Source organism: Solea senegalensis, linkage group LG17 (genome assembly GCF_019176455.1).
Source record: "Solea senegalensis isolate Sse05_10M linkage group LG17, IFAPA_SoseM_1, whole genome shotgun sequence".
Classification (NCBI taxonomy): Eukaryota; Metazoa; Chordata; class Actinopteri; order Pleuronectiformes; family Soleidae; genus Solea; species Solea senegalensis.
In genome coordinates, this window is record NC_058037.1 from 10148629 (window position 1) to 10171435 (window position 22807).

A 22807-nucleotide genomic window follows, 5' to 3' on the forward strand; every position below is an offset into this window, starting at 1 on the left:
TTAAAGCAGTCAGCATTCATAATAATCCTCAGGCATATTATTATGGTTTTACACTTATTGAACGATCATACAGTTTAAAATCATAAAGGAGCAGTGTTGGTACTGTGTTAGTGTGTGGTGTAGTACAGTGTTTCTCAGTCCTGGTCCTAGCGACACACTGCCACACGTTTCCCTGCTCCAACACACCTGATTCAAATGATCATCAACAAGCTCTGCAAAAGCCTGGTAATGATTCATTCATTTGAATCAGGTAAAGGACAGTGTGTCTCCAGGATTGAGAAACAGTGGTGTAGATTTAGTTGAATCCAAAATGTAAAGCATGAGAGATGAAGGTGATAATGATGTAAAAAGTCTGTGTCTCGCTGTATCACTCAGGCTGCTCTCCAGTGTCTATTCACGGGCGCGATCCCACTACTGAGCGGCACGGGGGCTTTGACCTGCTCCGTGTCCGGCCTGGGTCGGTGCACCCCTCCTTAGACGACCTGGTAACCCCGGGCTCCCCCAGGAGCACCATATCGATACCGAACTTAGTGCGGACACCCGCTCGACATAGTCCAGTGGAGCTCAGAACTCCTGAGCTCAAACGATCCGCCAGACTCAGCCTCCCAGTAACTTGGATTACAGGCGCGCGCCACCGCACCCGGCGAGAGCGCCATGCTTTCACCGAGGTCTTAACCTGACTGTCGTGACGTCATCATCACCTGAACAAGATGTGTGATTCAAATACCTCAGAAATCTCTACAACAGCACAGTAAATATGTGGAGCACATTGTTCTCTATTCAGCCACTATTAGATTAGTTTTTTTAAATAATGTTATGATGCAGGGATCTCAAACTCAAATGACCTGGGGGCCAATGAGTGTCCAGTCTCGTCATGAGTGGCCCCTCATATGAAAACAACAACAACAACTGCACATGAGAGGTGGGTGATATGAGCTTAAATTACATCACAATATTTCATCATGATAAAACTACATCAATATTAATGATGATATTTCACAGAATTACAAAGTAAAGTTATGAACGTTACCAAGTTGACAATAAAAAACATTTATGAAAATCAAACGTTTAGTAAATAACATGGGCAGCTGTAATAAAAACACTAAACAAGCTCATATGAATTGAATGTTAAATATGATACATATAGCCCAATGTATTATTATTATTGTTATTATAATTATAATAATAATAAACATATTGATCACTGTTTCTGACAATAACTAACCACCATTTTAAGTGTTATATTCTGTTTATAATGTACAGATAGAGGGGGTCAAGGGCCAGTTCCCGGTATAACTTCATATACAGTGATGGACCACATACGTTGGGTGAGTTTGAGACCTCTGCTATAATGACATTTATAATTATTTTTCAATATACATCCAGTTGAAAACTGCTTTTACAGACTAAAGTGTTGTTTGTTTACATAATTCCACTCAAAAGATCGCAAAATTGAACAAACATTTTAACAAAACTAGTTGTGGCCTAAGACTATTGCACAGGATTGAATGTGTAAACATATTAATTTCCTAATGTTTTAACCATTTGGTGTTTTGACGAAAATGGAGCCAAAATGAACATTGGATTGGATATCCATTTATATTGAAACAGAGACCATCATAATGCCACGAGATGTCGCTGCATAGTTCTCTGTGATGATCAGGTCACCACAGTGAAAATCAAAATCTCTGAGAAAGTGTGACGTTCACGCCGGGTGCGGTGGCGCGCGCCTGTAATCCAAGTTACTGGGAGGCTGAGTCTGGCGGATCGTTTGAGCTCAGGAGTTCTGAGCTCCAGTGAACTATGTCGAGCGGGTGTCCGCACTAAGTTCGGTATCGATATGGTTCCCCTGGGGGAGCCCGGGGTCACCAGGTCGTCTAAGGAGGGGTGCACCGACCCAGGCCGGACACGGAGCAGGTCAAAGCCCCCGTGCCGCTCAGTAGTGGGATCGCGCCCGTGAATAGACACTGGAGAGCAGCCTGAGTGAGACAGCGAGACATAGACTTTTTACACACACACACATCATTATCACGTCTACACGTCACACATTGTGTGTTGTGCTGTTAACCGTGTTCTTTCATTTTGTTCACATCAGCCTACACAAAGCTGTGTAGGCCTACAGCGCCTCCACCTGGAGGACAGCAGCTACTACACCAACCGCTCTCATCACAGCTCCTCTTCTGCAGGTGGAAAAAGCAGAAGTGGTACATTTAGCTGATACGTTTTTGTCAGCTGTTGATGAAAGGTGACTTAAAAACTACATTCACAACACTGTAAAATACCAAATGAGGAGTGTCACTTGTTTCATCAGTGAGAGAAGATTTTACTGTTGATTTGCAGTTAGTGTCTGATTAGATTTAAGATTAGAGCAGTCAGCATTCATAATAATCCTCAGGCGTATTATTATGGTTTTACACTTATTGAACGATCATACAGTTTAAAATCATAAAGGAGCAGTGTTGGTACTGTGTTAGTGTGTGGTGTAGTACAGTGTTTCTCAGTCCTGGTCCTAGCGACACACTGCCACACGTTTCCCTGCTCCAACACACCTGATTCAAATGATCATCAACAAAAGCCTGGTAATGATTCATTCATTTGAATCAGGTAAAGGACAGTGTGTCTCCAGGATTGAGAAACAGTGGTGTAGGTTTAGTTGAATAAAAATGTAAAGCATGAGAGATGAAGGTGATAATGATGTAAAAAGTCTGTGTCTCGCTGTCTCACTCAGGCTGCTCTCCAGTGTCTATTCACGGGCGCGATCCCACTACTGAGCGGCACGGGGGCTTTGACCTGCTCCGTGTCCGGCCTGGGTCGGTGCACCCCTCCTTAGACGACCTGGTGATCCCGGGCTCCCCCAGGGGAACCATATCGATACCGAACTTAGTGCGGACACCCGCTCGACATAGTCCACTGGAGCTCAGAACTCCTGAGCTCAAACGATCCGCCAGACTCAGCCTCCCAGTAACTTGGATTACAGGCGCGCGCCACCGCACCCGGCGAGAGCGTCATGCTTTCACCGAGGTCTTAACCTGACTGTCGTGACGTCATCATCACCTGAACAAGATGTGTGATTCAAATACCTCAGAAATCTCTACAACAGCACAGTAAATATAAATACATCCAGAAAACACAGGAAATGTGTCTGTAGTATTGAAAACAACAGACACATTCCAGGTGGAAACTGTTTTTACACACTAGAGTCGTTTATTCAAATAATTCCATTCAAAATAACAAAGATCACACACTTTAACAAAACCAGTAGATGTGTAAATGTGTTCTTTAATGTGTTTCTTTTTAATATTTTAACGATGTGGTGTTTTGATTTGAAAATGTAGCCCCAATGAAAAGATAGACGTGAGAGTGTGCAGAGATGAATGTCAGAGCTGCTACAGTCCAACAGAGAGAGTGCATTGTTCTCTGACCCACATTTCCTGATGTGGAACTTGCAAAGACAAAAAGGTCACAGTGAATGGCTTCACACACTGGTCATGATCATGACATCACCCAACTGTTTTTACTGTTACTGTTATAACTGTGATTATGTTGATTTCATAACAATTTGCTCTGCTCAAGGAAAGCAAAGGCAGCACCTGTGAGCAGCTGACCGTCTGTACCTGGTCTCAGTTTGTGTGAAAAACAAATGTGTTCAAGCTGAAATGACACCTATCATGATAAAACAGGTACGAGGTTCAAATGTAATGTCATTTAAAACACTTGCAAGCAACATTAAACCCAGTCATCTGTGCTATTGTTTTAGAGTGGCGTTAAGTAGACTTTGATATCTTCATGCCATATGTCATTTTACCAGCCACTTTATTCAGCTAATTACATAGCAGCAGCAAATGAATGCATTTTTAGATCTACACGCATCTGTTTTTTGTTTTTACAGATAATGATACAAAAACGAGAAACAAGGCCTTGTTGGTCCCAACTCTTCACACTTTATTAGATGCATGCTGTGCCTAATAAAGTGGCCGGTGAGTGTACTCATACTCATACACAAGTGAACTATACTTAACATGACATGCTTGTATTTTATGTGATTTTTAAAGAAGAACTTTTAACATTTTTTAAACAAAGTCACCACGATGAACTCTACTTCAGTCGATGTAGAGATAACTGTCACTTTAAAATGTCAGATATTTACTGTATTTAGATTTATTTAAGGTCGATTTTATTTGCCCCTAGGTGAAACTTTACGGATGGAAAACACATCTCTCACAATTAAAAACATTTAAAATAAATGATGTAAACATTATTTGATATACATACTCAGCCTTTGTTATATTGATGTTGAAATTCTATCATGATAAATATTGTTATTGAACTGTACCACTCTCACACAGGTCCTGCCCATCACCTTTTGCTGGCCTTTGTTCCGGTCTGCCTCCTGATACACTCTCGTCTGAACCCCCGTTTTTCAGGTGAACCTCACTTTTATCCTCCCTGCTCTGCCTTTGACCTCCAAACCTGCGTCAGTAGAACAGAGTCCAGATGAGGCTCTTTTCTTTGGCCTCATCAGCATCTCAGACACATTCAGTGGCACCATCACACTCAGGGGTGATGTGTCTCAACGAGGTCTCGCCTGTCATTTCTTTCTACTCATGAGCTCATCTCGGTGTGTGGAGGAGGAGGAGGAAGCAGATAAATCTCACTGTGTTTTTCATCACGCTGACTTCATTCTTCACAGCGCTTTGATGGGACAGAGCAAACCTGGGTGGAGTCTGGAGATTTACGGCTGTCAGAAGTGTGCAGGCCATTAAAGCTCAGCAGCCTGTACTAATGAACACTCAGTGCAATCACACACAGAGAGAGAGAGAGAGAGAGAGACAGGAGTACAGTATGTACCAAGCTCATCGATCCACTCATGTCCTCAGAGACATCTGAGCTGCACTTTGACACAATTTGACAATGAAGCCGGAAAATTCATGTATTACACTTTTGTGCACAATAGAGTCCATTTTATTTTCACATTTTTGGTTAAAAAAAAAAAACACTACCATACAGATGCCTCCCTATCCCACCATCATACTCAAAGGAGAATCATTTGAATTAAAACATGTAGAATGTAAATGAAAAAGACACAATATAAACAAACAATTGTCCTTTTTTTCACACAGTGACACACAGTCACTGGGTAGAGCAAGTATTAGTATGTTTCCAGATAAAAAGGCCTTTCATTAATGTCTATATATTAAATCAGCTTATTCAATTTTTGCTTATTCTCCCTGTGTGTGTGGGTTTTCTCCAGGTTTCCTCCCAGTCCAAAAACATGCAGATTTGAGGGATTATGCAAGATTGGACCTATGTCAGCTGGGATTGGCACCAGCGACTCCAGCGACCCTCATGTGGAGAATAAAGCAGTGGAAGATGACATGAGTTTGGACACAGATATACCTAAGTTAGTACTACTACAACACACACACACACACTCTCTATCAGACACACACATGCCATTGTTGCTCCTTTTGACCCCCACACACACACACACACAACCCCTTCCCCCGGGTATTAACGTGCCGCCATGGGTCGGCCCCAGCTGCTGCACACTGATGCAGAGCTCCAAACTGTGGCGTTTGTCATCAGTGTGGTGGCGTCTCATGGGACAGCAGTGGGACGAGTGTTGTAATTAGCGGGAAATGAGGCCAGCAGCAGGCTGCATGCTCCTGTGTGGGGGGCCCCCGGGGGCCTCAGGGGACTTTGAGACACGTGTCTAACCTGTGGGACACTACCTGTGGCTCTGTGGAGTGATGCTTTGTTTTTGTTTTTTTAACAATGAAAGTGAGATTGTTTTGGAGAAAGTGCAGAGAGCGAGAGTGAATAAAAGGCTGTTTTTCATGGAAGGCAAATGCAAACATTGACACTTGCTTTAATCTTGTTCAGTCAAAATGTCTGCTGTGACAAGTCCTATTGATCAGTGATAATAAACAAGTTTTTTTAAATAAACAAGAATTCAAGAGTCATTGACACAAATTTATTATGGAAAGTAAAATAGTTTATTTTTAGTGGAAAAAAAATGCTTTTATGTGACGTATAATGTAAACCTAAATAAGCTTTTCTAAAGCACATGAAACATCAAATGTACAATAATATCTTTTAGTTGTGGACCATCTGTTTGACTAAACAAGACATTGAAGATTTTTTTTTAAAATGAACTTTATGTGGTATTTCATAAAGTAAATGGTGAGTGGGTTGATTTTAATATATATATATATATATATATATATATATATACATTATATATTATATATATATTATTTAATAAGTGAAAGTAAGAATTATTTGCTTCACCACTTTTATTAAAACATATTAAATAAAAAGTATCCCTGTATACTTCAGCGACATTTAATCTCATTTTATTCATTTTTATTATCAAAACAGTTAAAAATCACTAATATCTTACAATAATGTTTGCAAGCAAACTAGAGATTGCCAGTATTTTTGTGTCTTTTGTGTGTTTTTATGTCATATTAGTGAAGAGTTAGTGTAAATATCCAAGAGACAAATACAAGTCTATGGTCCCCACAAGTGACCTATATATGACTATGTGTGTGTGTGTGTGTGTGTTTGTGTATATGCTGTCATGCGTGTGTGTGCGTGCGCTGGTGTGTGCAGGTGTATGACGGCTGCTGCTGCTCCATCTGCATGTGATGAGTAAAGCCATGAAATAGATCCAGCTGGAGATGAGCAGAGGAGACCGACACCTCCTGGGAAATCATCCACACCTCCAGCCGCACACTGTCCACTTCTTTAGCACCCAAGAGAACTATCAATAAGTGGGTAATTGAATTTTAAGCACAAACACAGCCATCAAATGAGCGTTGATGTGTATGTGTGTGTGTGTGTGTGTGTGTGTGTGTGTGTGTGTGTGTGTGTGTGTGTGTGTGTGTGTGTGTGTGTGTGTGTGTGTGTGTGTGTGTGATGGGGGGATGTTTAGCTGTGTGAACATGGTGATGCTGTCATCTGGCCCTCAGGGGGGTTTGCACAGGAAGGATAAATGTTTAATCCATTAAATAACAATTACTGCCTGAAATGGTCCAGAGTGGCTGGTGGGGAGGAGGAGGAGGAGGAGGGAGGAAGGGGGAGGCAACATGGCTGCTCCACTCACGTGTCAGTGAGATTAGTTCTTCATGGCACAAATCATTCGCACGCACACGCACACACACGTCCACCAGACTGTTTAAAAAAGCGAAGCTCTGAGAGTGGAAACATGCACTTTCTTTTTTTACATATAATACAAACATGTAGTGGTCATTGTTGACACTGTGGTCAGTGAGGATTTGAACACAACTGGTTTTATTCCACTCAGTTTAAAAACAGTCTGGATTCACTTTATTAGAAAAGCAAAAATAATTTTTAATAATGTTCTGTCAGGCCGTCATGTAGTGATGCACCTGTATGCAAGACTCACATTCAATGAATATATATTAAAAGACACCTGTGTGTTAAAAATTTTTTTATTTGAGTGTAACATTTGACAGAGGCTGACTTTCACTGAAGCGGATTATTTTATCTCCAAATATTTGATGGTGATGATTTATTTTGAGAATAGAAATGACAAAAAAAAAAACTTGACTTAATCTAAATTATGCACCACCCCTTCTCCCTACACCAATAATATTTTAATTTTTTCATTGTATGTACATTTTATACTTGATTCAACATATTAGTATTATTATTATTATTTAGACATTTAAACATTATCAATATTATCATATACACAATAAGCTTTAAATACATGTGTTTAATCAAACAGTTTAACTAGTTAACCTGTTAAATGTGTAAATAAAGTGATAAAGAGTCAGTCCATGTCAAATAAGACAGAATCCAAGAACCTGGTTGCAGCACTGTCTCAGATTTTGTTCATGTCCTGATCTCAAAGTTATTAATATTATCTGTTAGAAGATAATCTAATCTACAAAAGATTGAAGGCCCTAAGAAGCAACAAAGCCATATTTTTTGCATTTTTCTTTAACAACAACCCTTTAATAATTATAGTTTAGGACCTAAACTATAATTTAATCCAAACAACTCCAAAAAGTTGTTTGGATTAACACAATCCAAGAAATCCACCCCACTGAGAGACACTCTGCACTAAATTCACAATAAAAGGCTGTTGCAGGTGAACTTTGACTCATCACAACATTATTTTAAAAACCACTGACTACAATCTTGTCTTTAATTGATTTATGGTGAACTGTCCTGGTCACCTGATCACGTCACATGACGGGGAATCCTTCACACAGAGAAACCACAACACGGTGCAGATGGTTTATTTAGTACGCCACTTGACCTTTTGTAACATCCGAACAGATTTGCTTCGTTCATCAATATTCATGTTCACATGTGTTAAATAGCCCATCAGTGCACGACACTCCTCCGTGTTTTGAAAAAACATATGTTCGTTTGAAACTGGATGTTTGACGTGTTTCATCATGAATGGAAGAAAAACAAAAAAACTATAAACTATACTCATACTCTAAAGTACAAGTCAACGTGTAGACATTTAATGACACTGTGTCTGAACTCCTGCAGCTTGAGTGGAGAGTGAGAAGTGAACAGATGTTTGTAGAGATTAGTTGTGTGTTCTGATTGTAAATGAAATATGTGGTTTGCATGGGGGGGGGAAAAAATCACTTTCTGGAGGAAATGGAGTGGAAAGCACACACGTCTTAAAGCAATGAAAACTATGAATTTAAATTTAAAAAAACATGCATTTATGAATGCTACTATTCAAAAATAGCTGTCCACAGAGAGACAGTACATGTTTTATTTATGTCTTAATTGGTTAATTAAACACCTCAGACCATCTTCTGAAAGGCAAGTAGAGAATAATAATAATCCACGTGTAGAGAGGACACCAAGTTTGTTTCCCCCAAAACACCTTAAGCCTGTGGGAGTTTTGCACACTGCACTGCATATTCAAATAGTTTAGTTTATTTTTGTTTAACAGGGACAATTTTACAATTTTACTTATAACAAGGCTTCTTATCACACTCTATTTTTTAAATTAGCTAATAACTCCTGAACCTGAACCTGCTTGCACAAAAACAAAAAACTAATTGTACTTTTTGGTGAAAACAAACTATGATTCAACTCATCCAATTTAACTGCACTAACTATTTTTTTAATCACTTCAACCATTTTGCTACCAGTAAGCACACTGGTTTGTCTTTTATATCTACAAAAAATCGTTCATTTCTATTTGCATCACTGACATAAAAACCCACATCTGAATCAAACGTGAAATTGTAGGAAACTCAAAGATATTTTGTCGGTCAGAAGATGAGAAACATCAAACACAATGTGTTTGTGTAGAGAATCTGTGCAAATATGTTTTTTTTTGTTGAGACTTTGCAATTCCCTTATATTGCACACACACACACACACACTCACGAGGCTCCCTGAACCCAGTGTGTCAGAATCTGAATCGCTAAGTTGCACCCGTGATCCAAAGCGAGTTTGCTGGCTGTGGTTTTCTCATGCTGCTCTCACAATGGCCTGTATATGGGAGCTGCCTGGTGGCATTGCTTAATTAGGCGAAGAGTTGATTCATTTGCACTAAGTGACAGCTAATTAAAGGAGTGAGGGCACATCAAACTGACGTCCCTCTGAACTGTGAGGCCTCGGCTGCAGGGGATGTTAGAGAGACGGAGTGGTCACATATTGAATCGCTTGAGAACCACCTGTCGTTACAAGTGGCCTCAAACATATGGATCGATGTGTTTGTGTTTGAGTGTTTAAACGACTGTGCGGCGCATGTAGATTTGGACCCTGAATTCAAGCAAACTCACTGCACAGTGCTACAGAAGAACAATATACACTCATTGGCTGTTTTATGATGTAGACAGGATACCTAACCTCTGACCTCTGACCCCTGACCGTAACAAGGCATTTTCACCCAGGGTTAACTGACGCTCACTGGATGTTTTTCTCTTTTTAGGACCATTTTCAGTTCCAACTTCAGCAGGTTGTTTGGGCGGTGAGCTGGTGTCATGTGGTTGGATGATGACATATTTGCATTAAAAAGAAGTTAAACAAGTGTTCACTGAGCAAAGTTAAATGCTATAATGTCACAGTTTGTTTGTTTGAACTCAGTTTTCTCTGGTTTTCTCCCACAGTCCAAAAAACATGCAGATTTGGGGATGAGGTGAACTGACCTTAGGTGTGAGTGTGAGAGTGGATGATTGTTTGTCACTATGTTTCCCAGTGATGGACCCTGGACAGGTGTTACTATAGGGCAATTACATACAGTACACTGTGATACAGTTTGAACCAATAACACAATAGTATAATCGAAATTAACTTTAACATGTCTACTTTTCTTCTAATATGTTTTCAGGCAAATGTCTTCACACCTGACAGCCGTCTTTAAACAACTGGATCATAGGTGAGACTAAATCCTGTGTGTTATTGTTAATTTTAGTGTGTAAGCAGTCGTAATTGCGAGTTTCTAACCATTAAATCTGTAATTACAGGTACATGATTGTACTGGACAGTTAAATTTAGTCCCACTAAGTTCTGTGAATCAATGACATCACGGCTGTTTGTTAAAAAGCCCAGCTGCTCCTGCGTGTCTGCTCTCAGCGTGTTGGCATGTCTCCAACTTTTTGGGACACTGTCACAAGACATTACACTGGGCCTTCAAGCTTTCTGGAGTTCCAGGGGCCAAACAGTGAGGGCCTTCAGCAAGTCAACTCACATCTCTGTCTTTCTGCAGGACGAGAGCAACAGTCTCTGCAGGAGACCAGGAGTGGACTGTCTTCGTGTCTGCTGGTGCAGCCCATGTGAATCCAAAAAGGACAATTAGGGGCTTATTAGGGTCTCGGGGAGATGAACCTCAGGGCGTCCACTCGCCTGCTCGGCCCCAGTTCTGAGTCGCTGCCATGGCTCAAAACAGTCAGAGGCATTGTCTCACCTAATTATGCTGAAACCAGGGGCCCCTTTTTGTGTAGCCACTGCCATGCCTGTCCGATTCCCTTCTCCTGCCCTGACTGCGAGTCCCTGTCCACTCTGGAAGTTTGCTAATTAGACAAGAAATGGGCTCAAGTAATTATGTCAATTCTTGTTACAAGTAGCCACACGGAAGAATATTATTTTGTCAAGAAAGTTTTAGTGCTGTGCAGTGGGAGGAGGGAGGGGGGACTCTCCGTCTCTCTCTCTTTCTCTCCCACATTTCCCAAAGTCTTTTCCCTCTCATTACGCCAAATAAACACATCTGCACATGCAACAGGGGGAAATGTGACGCACACAAGTCAGAGTCCCCGGCAAACTTCAGAGCATAAATAGATGCACTCATACAGAAATGGAGACTATAGAACGGCAATAGCATGAAGTTATTGCCCTAATTAATGCATTGTGCCCCCAGAGCAAACTGTTGTGGCACATTGTTGGGACCGTGAGAGCCTTTTGTTTCTATACCCTTAATAGGATGTTTTGATCAACGGCTGTTTGGTGACCCAGCTCCTCTTCTAAAAAAACCCTGAGCCCTGGGAAACGCAATTAGCTGGATTAGCGGAGCCATTTCTGCAGCCGCAAACAAAGGCGGAGAGATAGATCAGACATGCAGCGTCACATGAAAGTGCTTCAGACATTCTGCATAAATATGACTGACCCACAATATGTTATCTATTATTTTATACTGGACACTGTTGAGTGTGTTTGAGGGTTTGTGGACAGTTTAATTTTTGATTCCACCACATAAATTAACTTAACTTATTGTGTTTTTTTCTGTGTTCATTGATTGATGACATGTGACAGGACTTTTTAGTCATGTAGGTGTTTTATGAACAGATACTTGTTACATTCACCCGTCTTGTATGAAGTAGGTAAAAGGGATACTTGAGTAAAAGTATGTTACAAGAAAGTTACTTTGAAGTTGAAGTCACTTTTTTATAATATTGGTAAAAGTCTAAAAGTATATGACACTTACTGTACTTAAGTGTCAAAAGTCATTTTCTGATTTAAAATGTACTTAAGTTTTAGACGTAAATGCATTAAAAAAGTGAGGAGTTATAGATTGAGCCATGGTGGCTCAGTGGTAGGGCAAGTTGTCTTTCAGCTGGAAGGTTGTGCGTTCAATTCCTGGCTCTGCTAGTCTATATGTGTCCTTGAGCAAGACACAACCCCATGTTGAAGCATGTGAATGGGAATGAAAGATGTGTGATAGTGTAAAGCAGCTCATCAAGTGCTATAGAAACACAGACCATTCCCAACTCTTCTTCTTCTGATTTTATTTGGTAGTAACGAGTAACAAAGATAGTTAGAGGAGTAAAAATAAATCACATTATTAGACTCTAGATTATTTTATTGGTCTGGCCCACTTCAAATCAAATATTAAATTAAAATGAGTCTGGAACCCCTGGTATAGCTAAATAGAATAGGTGTACCCTCATTTAAGTTTTATTTTCACACTAAACATAAATGCTTAATCATTTAAATGAATTCAATTTATAGCAAAATACTCGATTTTTCGTATCATTCGTCATTCATTTTTTCATCCCTCTTTCACTGCTCAGTGTTAGCGCAACATGACGCGCATGCACGAACAACAGAGAAGCCTCTACGTGACCTGCGCGTCTCCTGATCACAGCTCAGATAACAAACGTGCTGCACTAAATCTGACCACCACTGACAATCTGACGCACGGGTGCCAAAGGTTCCCACGGGAGCCACCTCTTTATTTATTTATTCATCACCACATGTCGCATTGATGAAGACAGTCGCCCATATCTCCGCTTCCATCGCGCGCGTCCTCTCTCTCTCATCTCCATAAACTCTCCGGCGCGTAATTATAGCTCCAGCTGTCCATAAGTGTGCCGCACATTACGTCCGAACGATTGAAAATGCGCAATAATTGAATAATGGCTGATTATGGAGGATTAGATTTGTGGAGAGACATCAGAGCTGCTTCACTTCACATTCCGCTGGGTTTGAGTTTGATGCTCTGCTGATGTGAAGTGGTTTTCCTCTCACATCCTCACTGACTTCACTCTCACTTTCACAAATCGGATTGATGCGCTGGAACAGGTTCAGTCTGCGCCACAGACCCATGTGTTGCATTCGTTACCAAAACCTCCCGCAAAAAACACACTTGAACCCCAGGAGCCAAATAGATAAATAAATAAATCTGCTGCCGCACTGTGCGCCGGCATTTTGTGCCTGTTTGTCTCGTATCTGTAATCACGTCCCCGGTGTGTCCTAAATACACTGAAGTGGGACATTGTATTCTTTATCATGTGACCCGTCAAAGATTGTGGGGGAAAAAAAAGCTTAATAGCCTATCAACAGATGCGCAGACTGTCCGCAAAGACAAAACGTTTAGTGCGCAAACCTAATTAGAATATGCAAATCACGTGTTGAGTTATATCGGCCGTTTGGGGAGGGAAACTGTTCTGCTAACGGAAGCCGGTTGATTGATTAATTAACAGAGAAATTGGCTAATGTGAGTTTATAATCTTTTCTGTTAATATGATCGATTAAATCTTAGTTTTTATGTATATTTATTGATAAGGACATGATCGTAAGATAGGAAACAGTAAGTATATTTACTTGAACACATCACTACAGGATTATTAATAACAAACTGTTATTATTCATCAGCAGCATCGATTTTTTTTCACTCGAATAACCTCTGATTTGTTTTGTCTGTGTCGTTTGTTTTTCACCATATATTAATGTAAATATCAAACCTGTCCTTCGGTGCAGTGCAGACAAACGAGCCATGGATTACACTGATTTAATTCGTGTCGAGAGATTAATCTGTCTGATTTAATCTGGGACCGTGAGTGGATGAAGTTGCAGTGAAAGTATAATCTCTCGGTGCTTTTGTGCGCATCAGTTTTAGAACCCAAACATTTACATGAAGGTTGCCTTAAATTTCATCAAATTGAAATAAAAAAAACTGTAAACAAAAGCATTTTTCCCCTTAAAATAAAACAATATATAATCATATATTATATTGAAATAAGTCATCATACTAATTATTACTTGTCAATAAAATCAGACACAACCTCAGAGATGCATTGACAAAAAGGTAAAAGTGTCTTTATGTGTGTGCTTTTGTCTCGTTCCATGGTCAGATGTTTGCTTTGTGCTCAGATGAAGCTCATAACAGGCTGAGGGAAACTTGAGTGTGTTGTCTCTCCTCTGCTGTGATTGGCTGACGCCTGTTGCCTGTTGAATAAAAAGCAGAGCAGAGATAAAAGAGGAGCATCAGTGTGTCACTGCACCGGGAACTCTGGCTGTCTTCTTTTTTTCTGCAGCAGCAGCAGCACCAGCAGCAGGGTGAAAAAGTGAATTCACTCAGTCATGACGGGGAAGGAGGGAACTGTGCTTTCAGACTCTGAGAATGAACAAAAACCAGCTTCTCAAGTCAGTGTGAACCACGGACTCCACCACCACCATCAGCACCACCAGCATCAGCACCATCAGCACCAGCAGCCTCCGGGCTGGAAGATGCCCCCCACTGTGCACCGACGCACTGGCTTCGGGATCCAGGAGCTGCTCGGCCTCAACAAGGAGCCTCCGGTGGCGGTGGCACCGAGGCGGCCGCTGGAGGCTCTGCCGCACAGAGCGCACCTCCTGGCCGCGCGGTCGGCCCTCGGCCACGGAGGACTCGGGGTTGGTGTGGGTTTTCTCGGACCAGAGGGAATACACTCGTTTTACAGTCAGCCCGCTTTTCTGGAGCAGGTGCTGTCAGAGGCGCAGAATGTGCACCTGCAGCCGCTGCACAGAAGCGCGCACATGGAGGCGCAGATAGATGCGCAGCACTCCGCCAGCTCCGGTGAGTGTGTGGAGTTAACTGTAGGCCTCAAGTAACAGACGTGTGAGAATAAATGAACAGTTATTACGTTTATTCTAAATGAACTCGTGCATGTGGAAGTGTTTATTGTGATGGACCAACACTGACTCACAGTCAAATTAAATATAAGTAGAATAAAAATAGTTTTCTTTCTTTTAAAATACATCTTTTACTTATTTTATAAAGCCTCTGTTTTCAGGATAACGAAAAGCGTGTTGAATTGAGTCTTGTAAAAGATTGACAATTAAAGCAAATGATTTCGATTTCGTAAATTTCGTAGTAACGTTTTTAGACTATCTAATATAATATAATCGTTTTTGGACAAATGTGCGCAATGCAGAAAAACCGAGGGCCAAACATGTTACATCAAGAAAACAAATGACGCCCGAGTGTTACATGATGCTATTATTCCTATTATTATTATTGTTTTTGTTGTTATTATTATTATTATTATTATTATTATTATTATTATTATTATTGTTATTAGTGTTGTTCAATTCAATTTCATTCATTTGTTTGGCGTCAAAATCACAACATACGTTGTTGTTGCTGTTGTTGAATTCGTTCGTTGTTGTTTCCCTCGCAGATTCCGATGACATGAGTCTCTCCTCCGGTGACCAGAAATTCTCCAAATCCTCCTCAAATCAGAGCAAGAAAAGAAAGAAAAGACGACACAGGTATGTAAACAAAAACACAACATAAAAGACAAATGACAAGATAAAAAAAAAAGATAGACTGTTTTTATTTGCTGTCATCAGTGATGAAATTCCAAACAACAAAAACAGTCCTATAATGTGTCTCTTTAATGTTCATATAGTTTGATTTGATAAAAAGGTTCAGTTTTAACAGTGAACTTATTATTGTAGTGATGAACCAAAAATCACATCAAATATGTTCAAAAGCTCTTTATTTATTAGAGAGAAAATAATAAAAAAAATGTTCTTGTGTTATTTATTATGGACCAACCTAACTTGCCTCTGTAAAACATGTCCTCTTTTTTATAAAGTAAAATCGTATTTTATTTTATATATTTAGTTTAGTTGTGTTTTATGAAATTTCTATTTCTTCTTTTCAAATTCATAGCAGAGAATGATTGTATTTTAGAAAATGTAGTCATAGTATTTATTTTAATTATACACATGAATGTAAATGTTCTCTCTGTGCAGAACCATTTTCACATCGTATCAGCTGGAGGAGCTGGAGAAAGCTTTTAATGAAGCTCACTATCCTGATGTTTATGCTCGAGAAATGCTCTCCATGAAGACTGAGCTGCCCGAGGACAGAATACAGGTGTGTACTATCAGTGTTATGTGTCATAATGTCTGTGCAGGATGGAAATATATCTTTTTTTATTTATTTATAAAGAAACAGCAGCTGAAACCAAGTGCTGTACATCTGAGATAAAACATAAAACATGGAAACACACAGACAATGAAATAATAAGGAGTCTAACATATGTAATGTAAACGTAAACATGTAGTGCTAAAGATAATGTAAACCATTTAAACATACAAATACAGGAACAAATAGAATATGAGATATTACACTGATGCTTCCATTGTCAAAATGTACTGAGGTGGATGAAAAAAAGGCTGAAAAATCCTTATTTTTAAAAGGAAAATTGTCTGCGTGGAGTTGATGCATCAAATTTAGAATCACATGAAGATAAAGTGCATGGTGAAAAAATCATATAAAGTGGTGCAGACAGATTTACATACACACACACACACACACAGAGGAAGAATTGAGGTGGACAGACAGGTGGAGCCTTTGGTCATTTGCTCCATCATCATCATCATCATCCTCACAAAACCTCCTGCTCTCACATTAGCAGCCAATTCACCCTCGCAGTGTAATTAGTTAATTGAGGAGAGCTTATCACCTCCCTCCCTGTGAGGGATTCGGGCCGCAGCCCTGAAAATGAAATGATAACTATACAGGAATTAATAAGCAGAGGTCAGTGGCTGAGCTGCAGTCTCTGCCTGCCTGGCTGCTACCGGCATTTTAATTTCCCAAGATATTTGAGCTCCAGTCTCCCATCGATCGGGCTTGGAAATTAACTTATTTTTCAATCAGCCTCCTCGCCCCCGGGGTCACCTTTTGCAGGAGACACCACACACACACACACACACACACACACACACACACACACACACACACACATACCCACACACATTTGCTGTCAGAGAGCATGATTGCTCATCTGAGGCTGAGGTTTTTTATGAGATGGAGGTTATCATCAGATCTACCTGAATAGCTTCCTCGGCTCGGCTTTGATCGTTTTTAATTCCAGGTCTGAAAAACACACACACATATGCACACACGCCACACACACACACACACACACACACACACACACACACACACACACACACACACACACACACACACACACGCACTCCAAGACACACTGGCAATCTCATCCAGCTTCCTCTTTTAGGATGCTCATTTCCTGTTTTCCCTCATCCATATTCACAAGCGTGCTGAGGCTGTTACAGGCTCTGGCATGGTGGAAATCAATTTAGGTACTTGAGGAGCATGGAGGAGAGAAATAAACACTCTCTCTCTCACACACACACACACACACACATAAAGAGAGATAGCAATGAGACAGCAAAGAGAAACATTTTTTAAATGACATAAATATGGCCTATTAAACACTAAATTTGAAGGCCACCTGTTTTTAACAACGCACAATACTTGGATTTGTAATAAGGAACACACAGTGTCTGTACCAATTGCCAAAGAACAATGATTAAATCACTAAAAAAATCCTCTTATAAAGTCAAGGCAGTCTTGTTTTAAATTACCAGTAGATGTCATTATTTAACGGGTAATAAAAGGTTCCAGTCGCATGGTGCAAACACAATAAGGAGTATAAGGAAGTTAGAAAGTTAATCCTTCATCTGAGTTTTACAATATATCAAAGCTTTCCTCCACACATGGCTACACCTCCTTTGAATAATAATAATTCACTTTATGTTTTTGTCCATAAAAAAGCTCCTCATGAAACACGACCCCTGCTCCTTCTGCCAGTCCATAAATCCTCAAAGCTGCATATTGAACTGTGTCTATAGCTTGGTTGTGAATTCTTTCTGCACAGTTGAGGCATTAAATTAAAGGTTCACTGTACTTTAAAAAACCTGAACCAAACTCTTTAAGTTCTATTTATAATTAAGACACAATCACAGTTATAAGTTAGACTTGATAATGCTGATAATGGACAATTTGTGCTCTTAGATACATTTTGAAAGGATTTATGGTTTATTTTATTTTATTTTACACACAAAAAAAACATAAAATCCAGAAGGAAAATAAAAATAATAAACAAAGTAAAGAAAAAAAAATAATTTGCACAATTAGAAAAGCTATAACAAGTACCTAAAAGCACAATATATAAACAAAACAAAAAAAATCAGTAAATTGTAAAGTACAAAAATCTTTACTGTTCCATAAATACAGCAAAAAAAAAGAAAAAAAGAACAAAGATGATCTTTTGGCTAAATTAATTTTAGAGTTGAAGTGAAAACTGTCCATGTTTTGTTTTGTTGTTTTGTAAAAAGGAAAATGAAGTCTCTCTGGGAATTAGATATGAAGAAGTGATTAAATAATGAAGGTAAGGATGGAGGCAAAAACGTTAAGACGTTAAAGCGTTAATCGTTTTCGCAGAAGAGTAAGAGAATAATATAAAGTTAATAAATGCTAATGATCCCTCTTGATCTCTTATTACATATGGAAATCTATGTGATTTTTCCAGTTTCATTTCTTGTCAACAAGGAAATCTAAGAAATGAGTAAGAGAGACTTGAGTGAAATCTTTTCTCTCTGCTAAGATCATCATCTCAATCGCCTTTCCTGCAAATATTATGAAATTGGACTTTGCAATATTAAATGTCAAGATCCAGTATGGAAGAATTGACCTACATTCTCATTTGTTTGCTAGTATTACACTTACAACCTCCTAAATGTTACACACTGCACCAGAAAGTGAAGTTTGGCTTCACACACACACACACACACACACACACACTACACACACACACACACACACACCCACACACTGAAATCCTTAAATCCTTTATTGTTCTGCAGGTGTGGTTTCAGAACCGCAGAGCTAAGTGGAGGAAGAAGGAGAAGTGCTGGGGTCGCAGCAGTGTGATGGCCGAGTACGGCCTGTACGGAGCCATGGTGCGACACTCCATCCCTCTGCCCGACTCCATCCTCAAGTCTGCCAAGGAGGGCGTCACAGAGTCGTACGCGCCGTGGTTACTAGGTGAGCTGCAGCAGACGTGTGTCACACACTCACTGACATGTCACAGCTGAGACGGGGATGGTGTCGTCTCTGCGTGAATAAAAGACAGCTATTGTCCCAAGTGTCACCTGTACTTTGCCCACAATGACACATGGAGATATTTGTTTTATATTTTATTGTTTTATAGAGGCAAACTCTAGCAGAGCTGCAAAATAAGATGCATGAATTTGTAATTCACCTGCCGCAGTCTCATCAGTGAGCATTTAGAAAGATTTGTGTTTCAAAACCTTGTGTGTGTGTGTGTGTGTGTGTGTGTGTGTGTCGTTGTTTTGAAATCTCCCTGATCCTCTGGAGTAAGAGGAAGAGTTTTTGTAATCCCTTTTTTCCTTTACTCAAGACGTGTTGGCCCACACTTTTACTGCTGAGCTTTGGTTTTCAAAGGAACTAAAAGTTTCTTGGTCAACTTCAGTGCTCGTGTGTGAGAACATGCCACGGTGACAAAAGGGGGAATTTTGAAGTTAAGCCCGGCTCATGATCGGAAGCCAGTAAAAGTGTCTGTGTGTCAATAAAAGGCAGCAGTCGATACGGCGATAATCCTACTTCATCAGGACAGATTAGACCAAATCTCCTCTCTCACCTCATGTCAATTGATTATTTGAAATCAATTAGGTGACTCTAATTGAATAAGATTCCCCTCCCTCTTTATTCTCCGACACACTCTTTATTTTTTTATTGTCCTACAGTACAGGACAAAGTGTTAAACCAATTTTAACATTCATTTTCCATTCTAATCATTAAATCACTGTAACACTGTAAAGGTTTGTCTTTCAGAGTGTCCTTGTCCATCAGAGATGTAGCACAAACACATGTAAGGACAATGATATCATGTCTTTATATGTGTTTAGGCTATGCATATAAAGATACAGTGATCAGGCTCTGCAATGTTTCTTCTACATTTACTTATTTAAAAGGTGCCAAATATCATACATTATCTCAAGAGACTTCACACGGCTTTTTGATTAAGTGAACCTAAAGGATTCCATTAAAATGTATGATGTAAAATCGTCTTTATATAATAGATTTATGCATTTATTACAGGAATGTTTTACTCTCTGGAGTGTGCTACTGTATTTATGTACATAATAAATGAAAAGGAATGGGTCCAAACACATGTTTGTTGGTCTGACTCAAAACACTGTGTCACTGTGTTTCCTTTAGGTATGCACAAGAAGTCAGTCGACCCCTCGCACACTTCTCCAGGAAAGCCCGGCTGCACAAGTCCCCACACACCAGCACAGGATAAACCAGTGGGCAAGGTGATGGAGGACAAGGACGAGGAACACATGGAGGACACCGACGTCCCGATTTCCAGAGAGGAACTGAGAGAGAACAGTATTGCCGTCCTGCGAGCAAAGGCACAGCAACACAGCGCCAAGATGCTCGGCAGCGTCTCGAACAGAACCAATGTCCACGTCACGCATAAAGAAGAAGAAGAAGCAGCCGACGATCAGGAGACAAAACAGGACCCGGCAGAGGAGGAGGAGGAGGAGGAGGTGGAGACAAGAGACTGAGGAGGGGACACGGGATTCAGACTAACTTTAACCTCAGTGGAGGGCGAAATACACAAGGTGAACTCATACTGTAGTTTTAAAGCTGCAGTTTAAATGTAATCATTAAAAAAAAGATCCTGTTCTTCAGTTAACCTGACAGGAGACATAAGAGGCTGTTGTTTATTACTTGTTTCTTCTGCTAGTGGAAATATTTGTACAGATAAACCACCTCAGTACTCTCTGTATGTGGTATCAAAACTTCAAAGCTGTGTTGTCACTCGATGTCAAACTTCAGTTCCCATGCAGCATATTATATCAATACCATTTATCAGTAACCAGCCCCAACTGTGAGCGTCTGACGGACTGACGTCTCACTCGCTCGTAACTGTGTGTCTGCTGAGCACGACACTGACCTTTGACCCCTCCTCCACGACACATTCTCAATTTGGACGACGGAGACGTTAAACTGCGTCTTCTCTCAGTCCTGTTCTCTCACTAATTGTGATGTAAAGACTAAGAAGTATAATGTCCAATCACAAAAACCAGCTGTACAATTATGTAAAGGTCTCGTCCATCATCTACGTCTGTCCTTGTATAAATGTAAGTGTAGCTCTATTAAAAATTAATATTTAAAGTCTTCACGCTCTCAGACAAGGTGTTCTGCTTATTGTCATCAGCTTTAACGTTCAGTTTAGTCACATCTAATGGTGAGACTGTAGATGGAGGTGTCAAACCCGCGGCCCGAGGGCCACATGTGCCCCCCCAATTGAGGTTGTGTGGTCCGCCACTTCATTATCCGTTTTTAGGATTTATAGATAAATTTTACATCATAAATGTGTTTTTTATCATGAACTATATATTGTTCTGTCACAAAACTGACACTCTTATTTTGAAATTATATCATGATGACACATTGAGCTCATAGAGAACAGATGTTTTTTTTTTACTTGACCCTTGTCCCTCCTGACCAAATTCGAAGCTCATGTGGCCCCCAGGTCATTTGAGTTTGAGGTCCCTGCTGTAGAGACAGAGGACTGTTCCACTCACTGCTCCTGTTCCCTAGGCAACTATGTAGGCCTTCCCATTTCAGAAATGATGTTCTTTGTTTTTCCCCTTCATTTGCATAGTGAGCATTCAGGTTCTACCACTAAACTCTCCTAAATGTTACACACTAGACCATTCAGTCAAAAACTCAATATAGATGAAGTTAGTTTTACAGTCTGACTGACTCTTGAGGTCAGGTCTGGTGAAAATACAATACTGACATGGGGCTCTGAGCCTTGCGTTGCACCAGGGCTCTATGGCTCCCCCTAAGGTGAAACATGGATGGAGCAAGCCAAGATTAAGTTGCACCAAATTTCACAAAACTTGGTGGGAACTTTTAATAGCCCAAGATGAATGGGAAAAAAAGTAAATTATGAAATAAATGATACTTAGCTCTGGCCAAGTTTTGAAAAGTGAGGATTACATTAATACATTAATGCTAATAACTATGCTAATGGCCAGAAGATGTAATGTTGTGGTGTAAATGATATGGAATGCAATGGCATTTTCTGGCAAAAAAAAAGCAGATGAAGAATAAATTAGCATATTCACCAGGATCTCACTGCATAGTAGAGTCATTTAACGTGGGAGTGAATGCTCATTCAACACATTCCCACTGGTGAAAACCCCATTTAACGCTCAGGCATCACTTTAATTTACTTCCTTCTTAAGTCATAAAGGACAAAAACGTCTACTTCCAAAAACATTACAGATTAATATTTGTACTGCTTTTTTCTGCATAAACCTCTTAAACTCCAGCCCTGCTCAAAACTACCAAACAGTTTGATTATTTGATGGCACTGTTATGTACATATATGTATGTACAGTATATGTATACACTATGTATATGTGTGTGTGTATACATACAGTATATAGATTTTTTTTTTTAAATAACAAATAATTTGTTTTTTTTCCATTTAAATTAATTTTGTGTGCGTTTTTTCATAAAAAAATATTATATAGCATCATGTAATCAACCTGGCATTTAAAGGGTTCAAATCCTCAAAGTGATTTTGTGTTTGGTAGTTTTGAGCAGGGCTGAAGTTATTTAAGAGATTTAAAAGAAAAATGAATCTGTAATGTTAAAGTAGATTAGTAACATTTTTTCAGTGTTCTATTGATCTATTAGAAAAAGAAAAAAAATTGAGCCATATGCACC

At 39.8% G+C, this 22807-nt stretch overlaps 1 protein-coding gene and 2 long non-coding RNA genes across 6 annotated transcripts; all 3 read left to right on the forward strand.

The window, feature by feature from the left end:
• Positions 1–356: 356 nt before the first annotated feature.
• Positions 357–5283, forward strand: LOC122783790. 4 transcript variants are annotated; one of them, XR_006362087.1, is made up of 6 exons: positions 758–922; positions 1264–1328; positions 3336–3680; positions 3890–3977; positions 4347–4424; positions 5252–5283. It is a non-coding gene; the product is annotated as an uncharacterized LOC122783790 (long non-coding RNA). The 4 variants fall into 4 exon arrangements; XR_006362088.1 differs by lacking the exons at positions 758–922; positions 1264–1328 and adding an exon at positions 357–751; XR_006362086.1 differs by lacking the exons at positions 758–922; positions 1264–1328 and adding an exon at positions 2702–3104.
• A 31-nt stretch (positions 5284–5314) lies between these two features.
• Positions 5315–11870, forward strand: LOC122784198. Its single transcript, XR_006362149.1, has 4 exons — positions 5315–5401; positions 6616–6776; positions 10343–10390; positions 10721–11870. It is a non-coding gene; the product is annotated as an uncharacterized LOC122784198 (long non-coding RNA).
• Positions 11871–13933: 2063 nt separating this feature from the next.
• On the forward strand, positions 13934–21243 carry LOC122783832 (visual system homeobox 2-like). The gene is made up of 5 exons (XM_044048719.1): positions 13934–14785; positions 15390–15480; positions 15970–16093; positions 18895–19075; positions 20273–21243. The coding sequence occupies exons 1-5, from the start codon at positions 14311–14313 to the stop codon at positions 20623–20625; spliced, it is 1224 nt and encodes a 407-aa protein (XP_043904654.1). The 5' UTR covers positions 13934–14310; the 3' UTR covers positions 20626–21243.
• Positions 21244–22807: the final 1564 nt, after the last annotated feature.

Coding starts and splice junctions, on each gene's coding strand:
- LOC122783832 (XM_044048719.1), top strand. CDS start 14,311: ATGACGGGGAAGGAGGGAACTGTGCTTTCAGACTCTGAGAATGAACAA. Junction 15,481..15,969: donor AGAAAGAAAAGACGACACAG/GTATGTAAACAA, acceptor CTCTCTGTGCAG/AACCATTTTCACATCGTATC. Junction 19,076..20,272: donor GTACGCGCCGTGGTTACTAG/GTGAGCTGCAGC, acceptor TGTTTCCTTTAG/GTATGCACAAGAAGTCAGTC.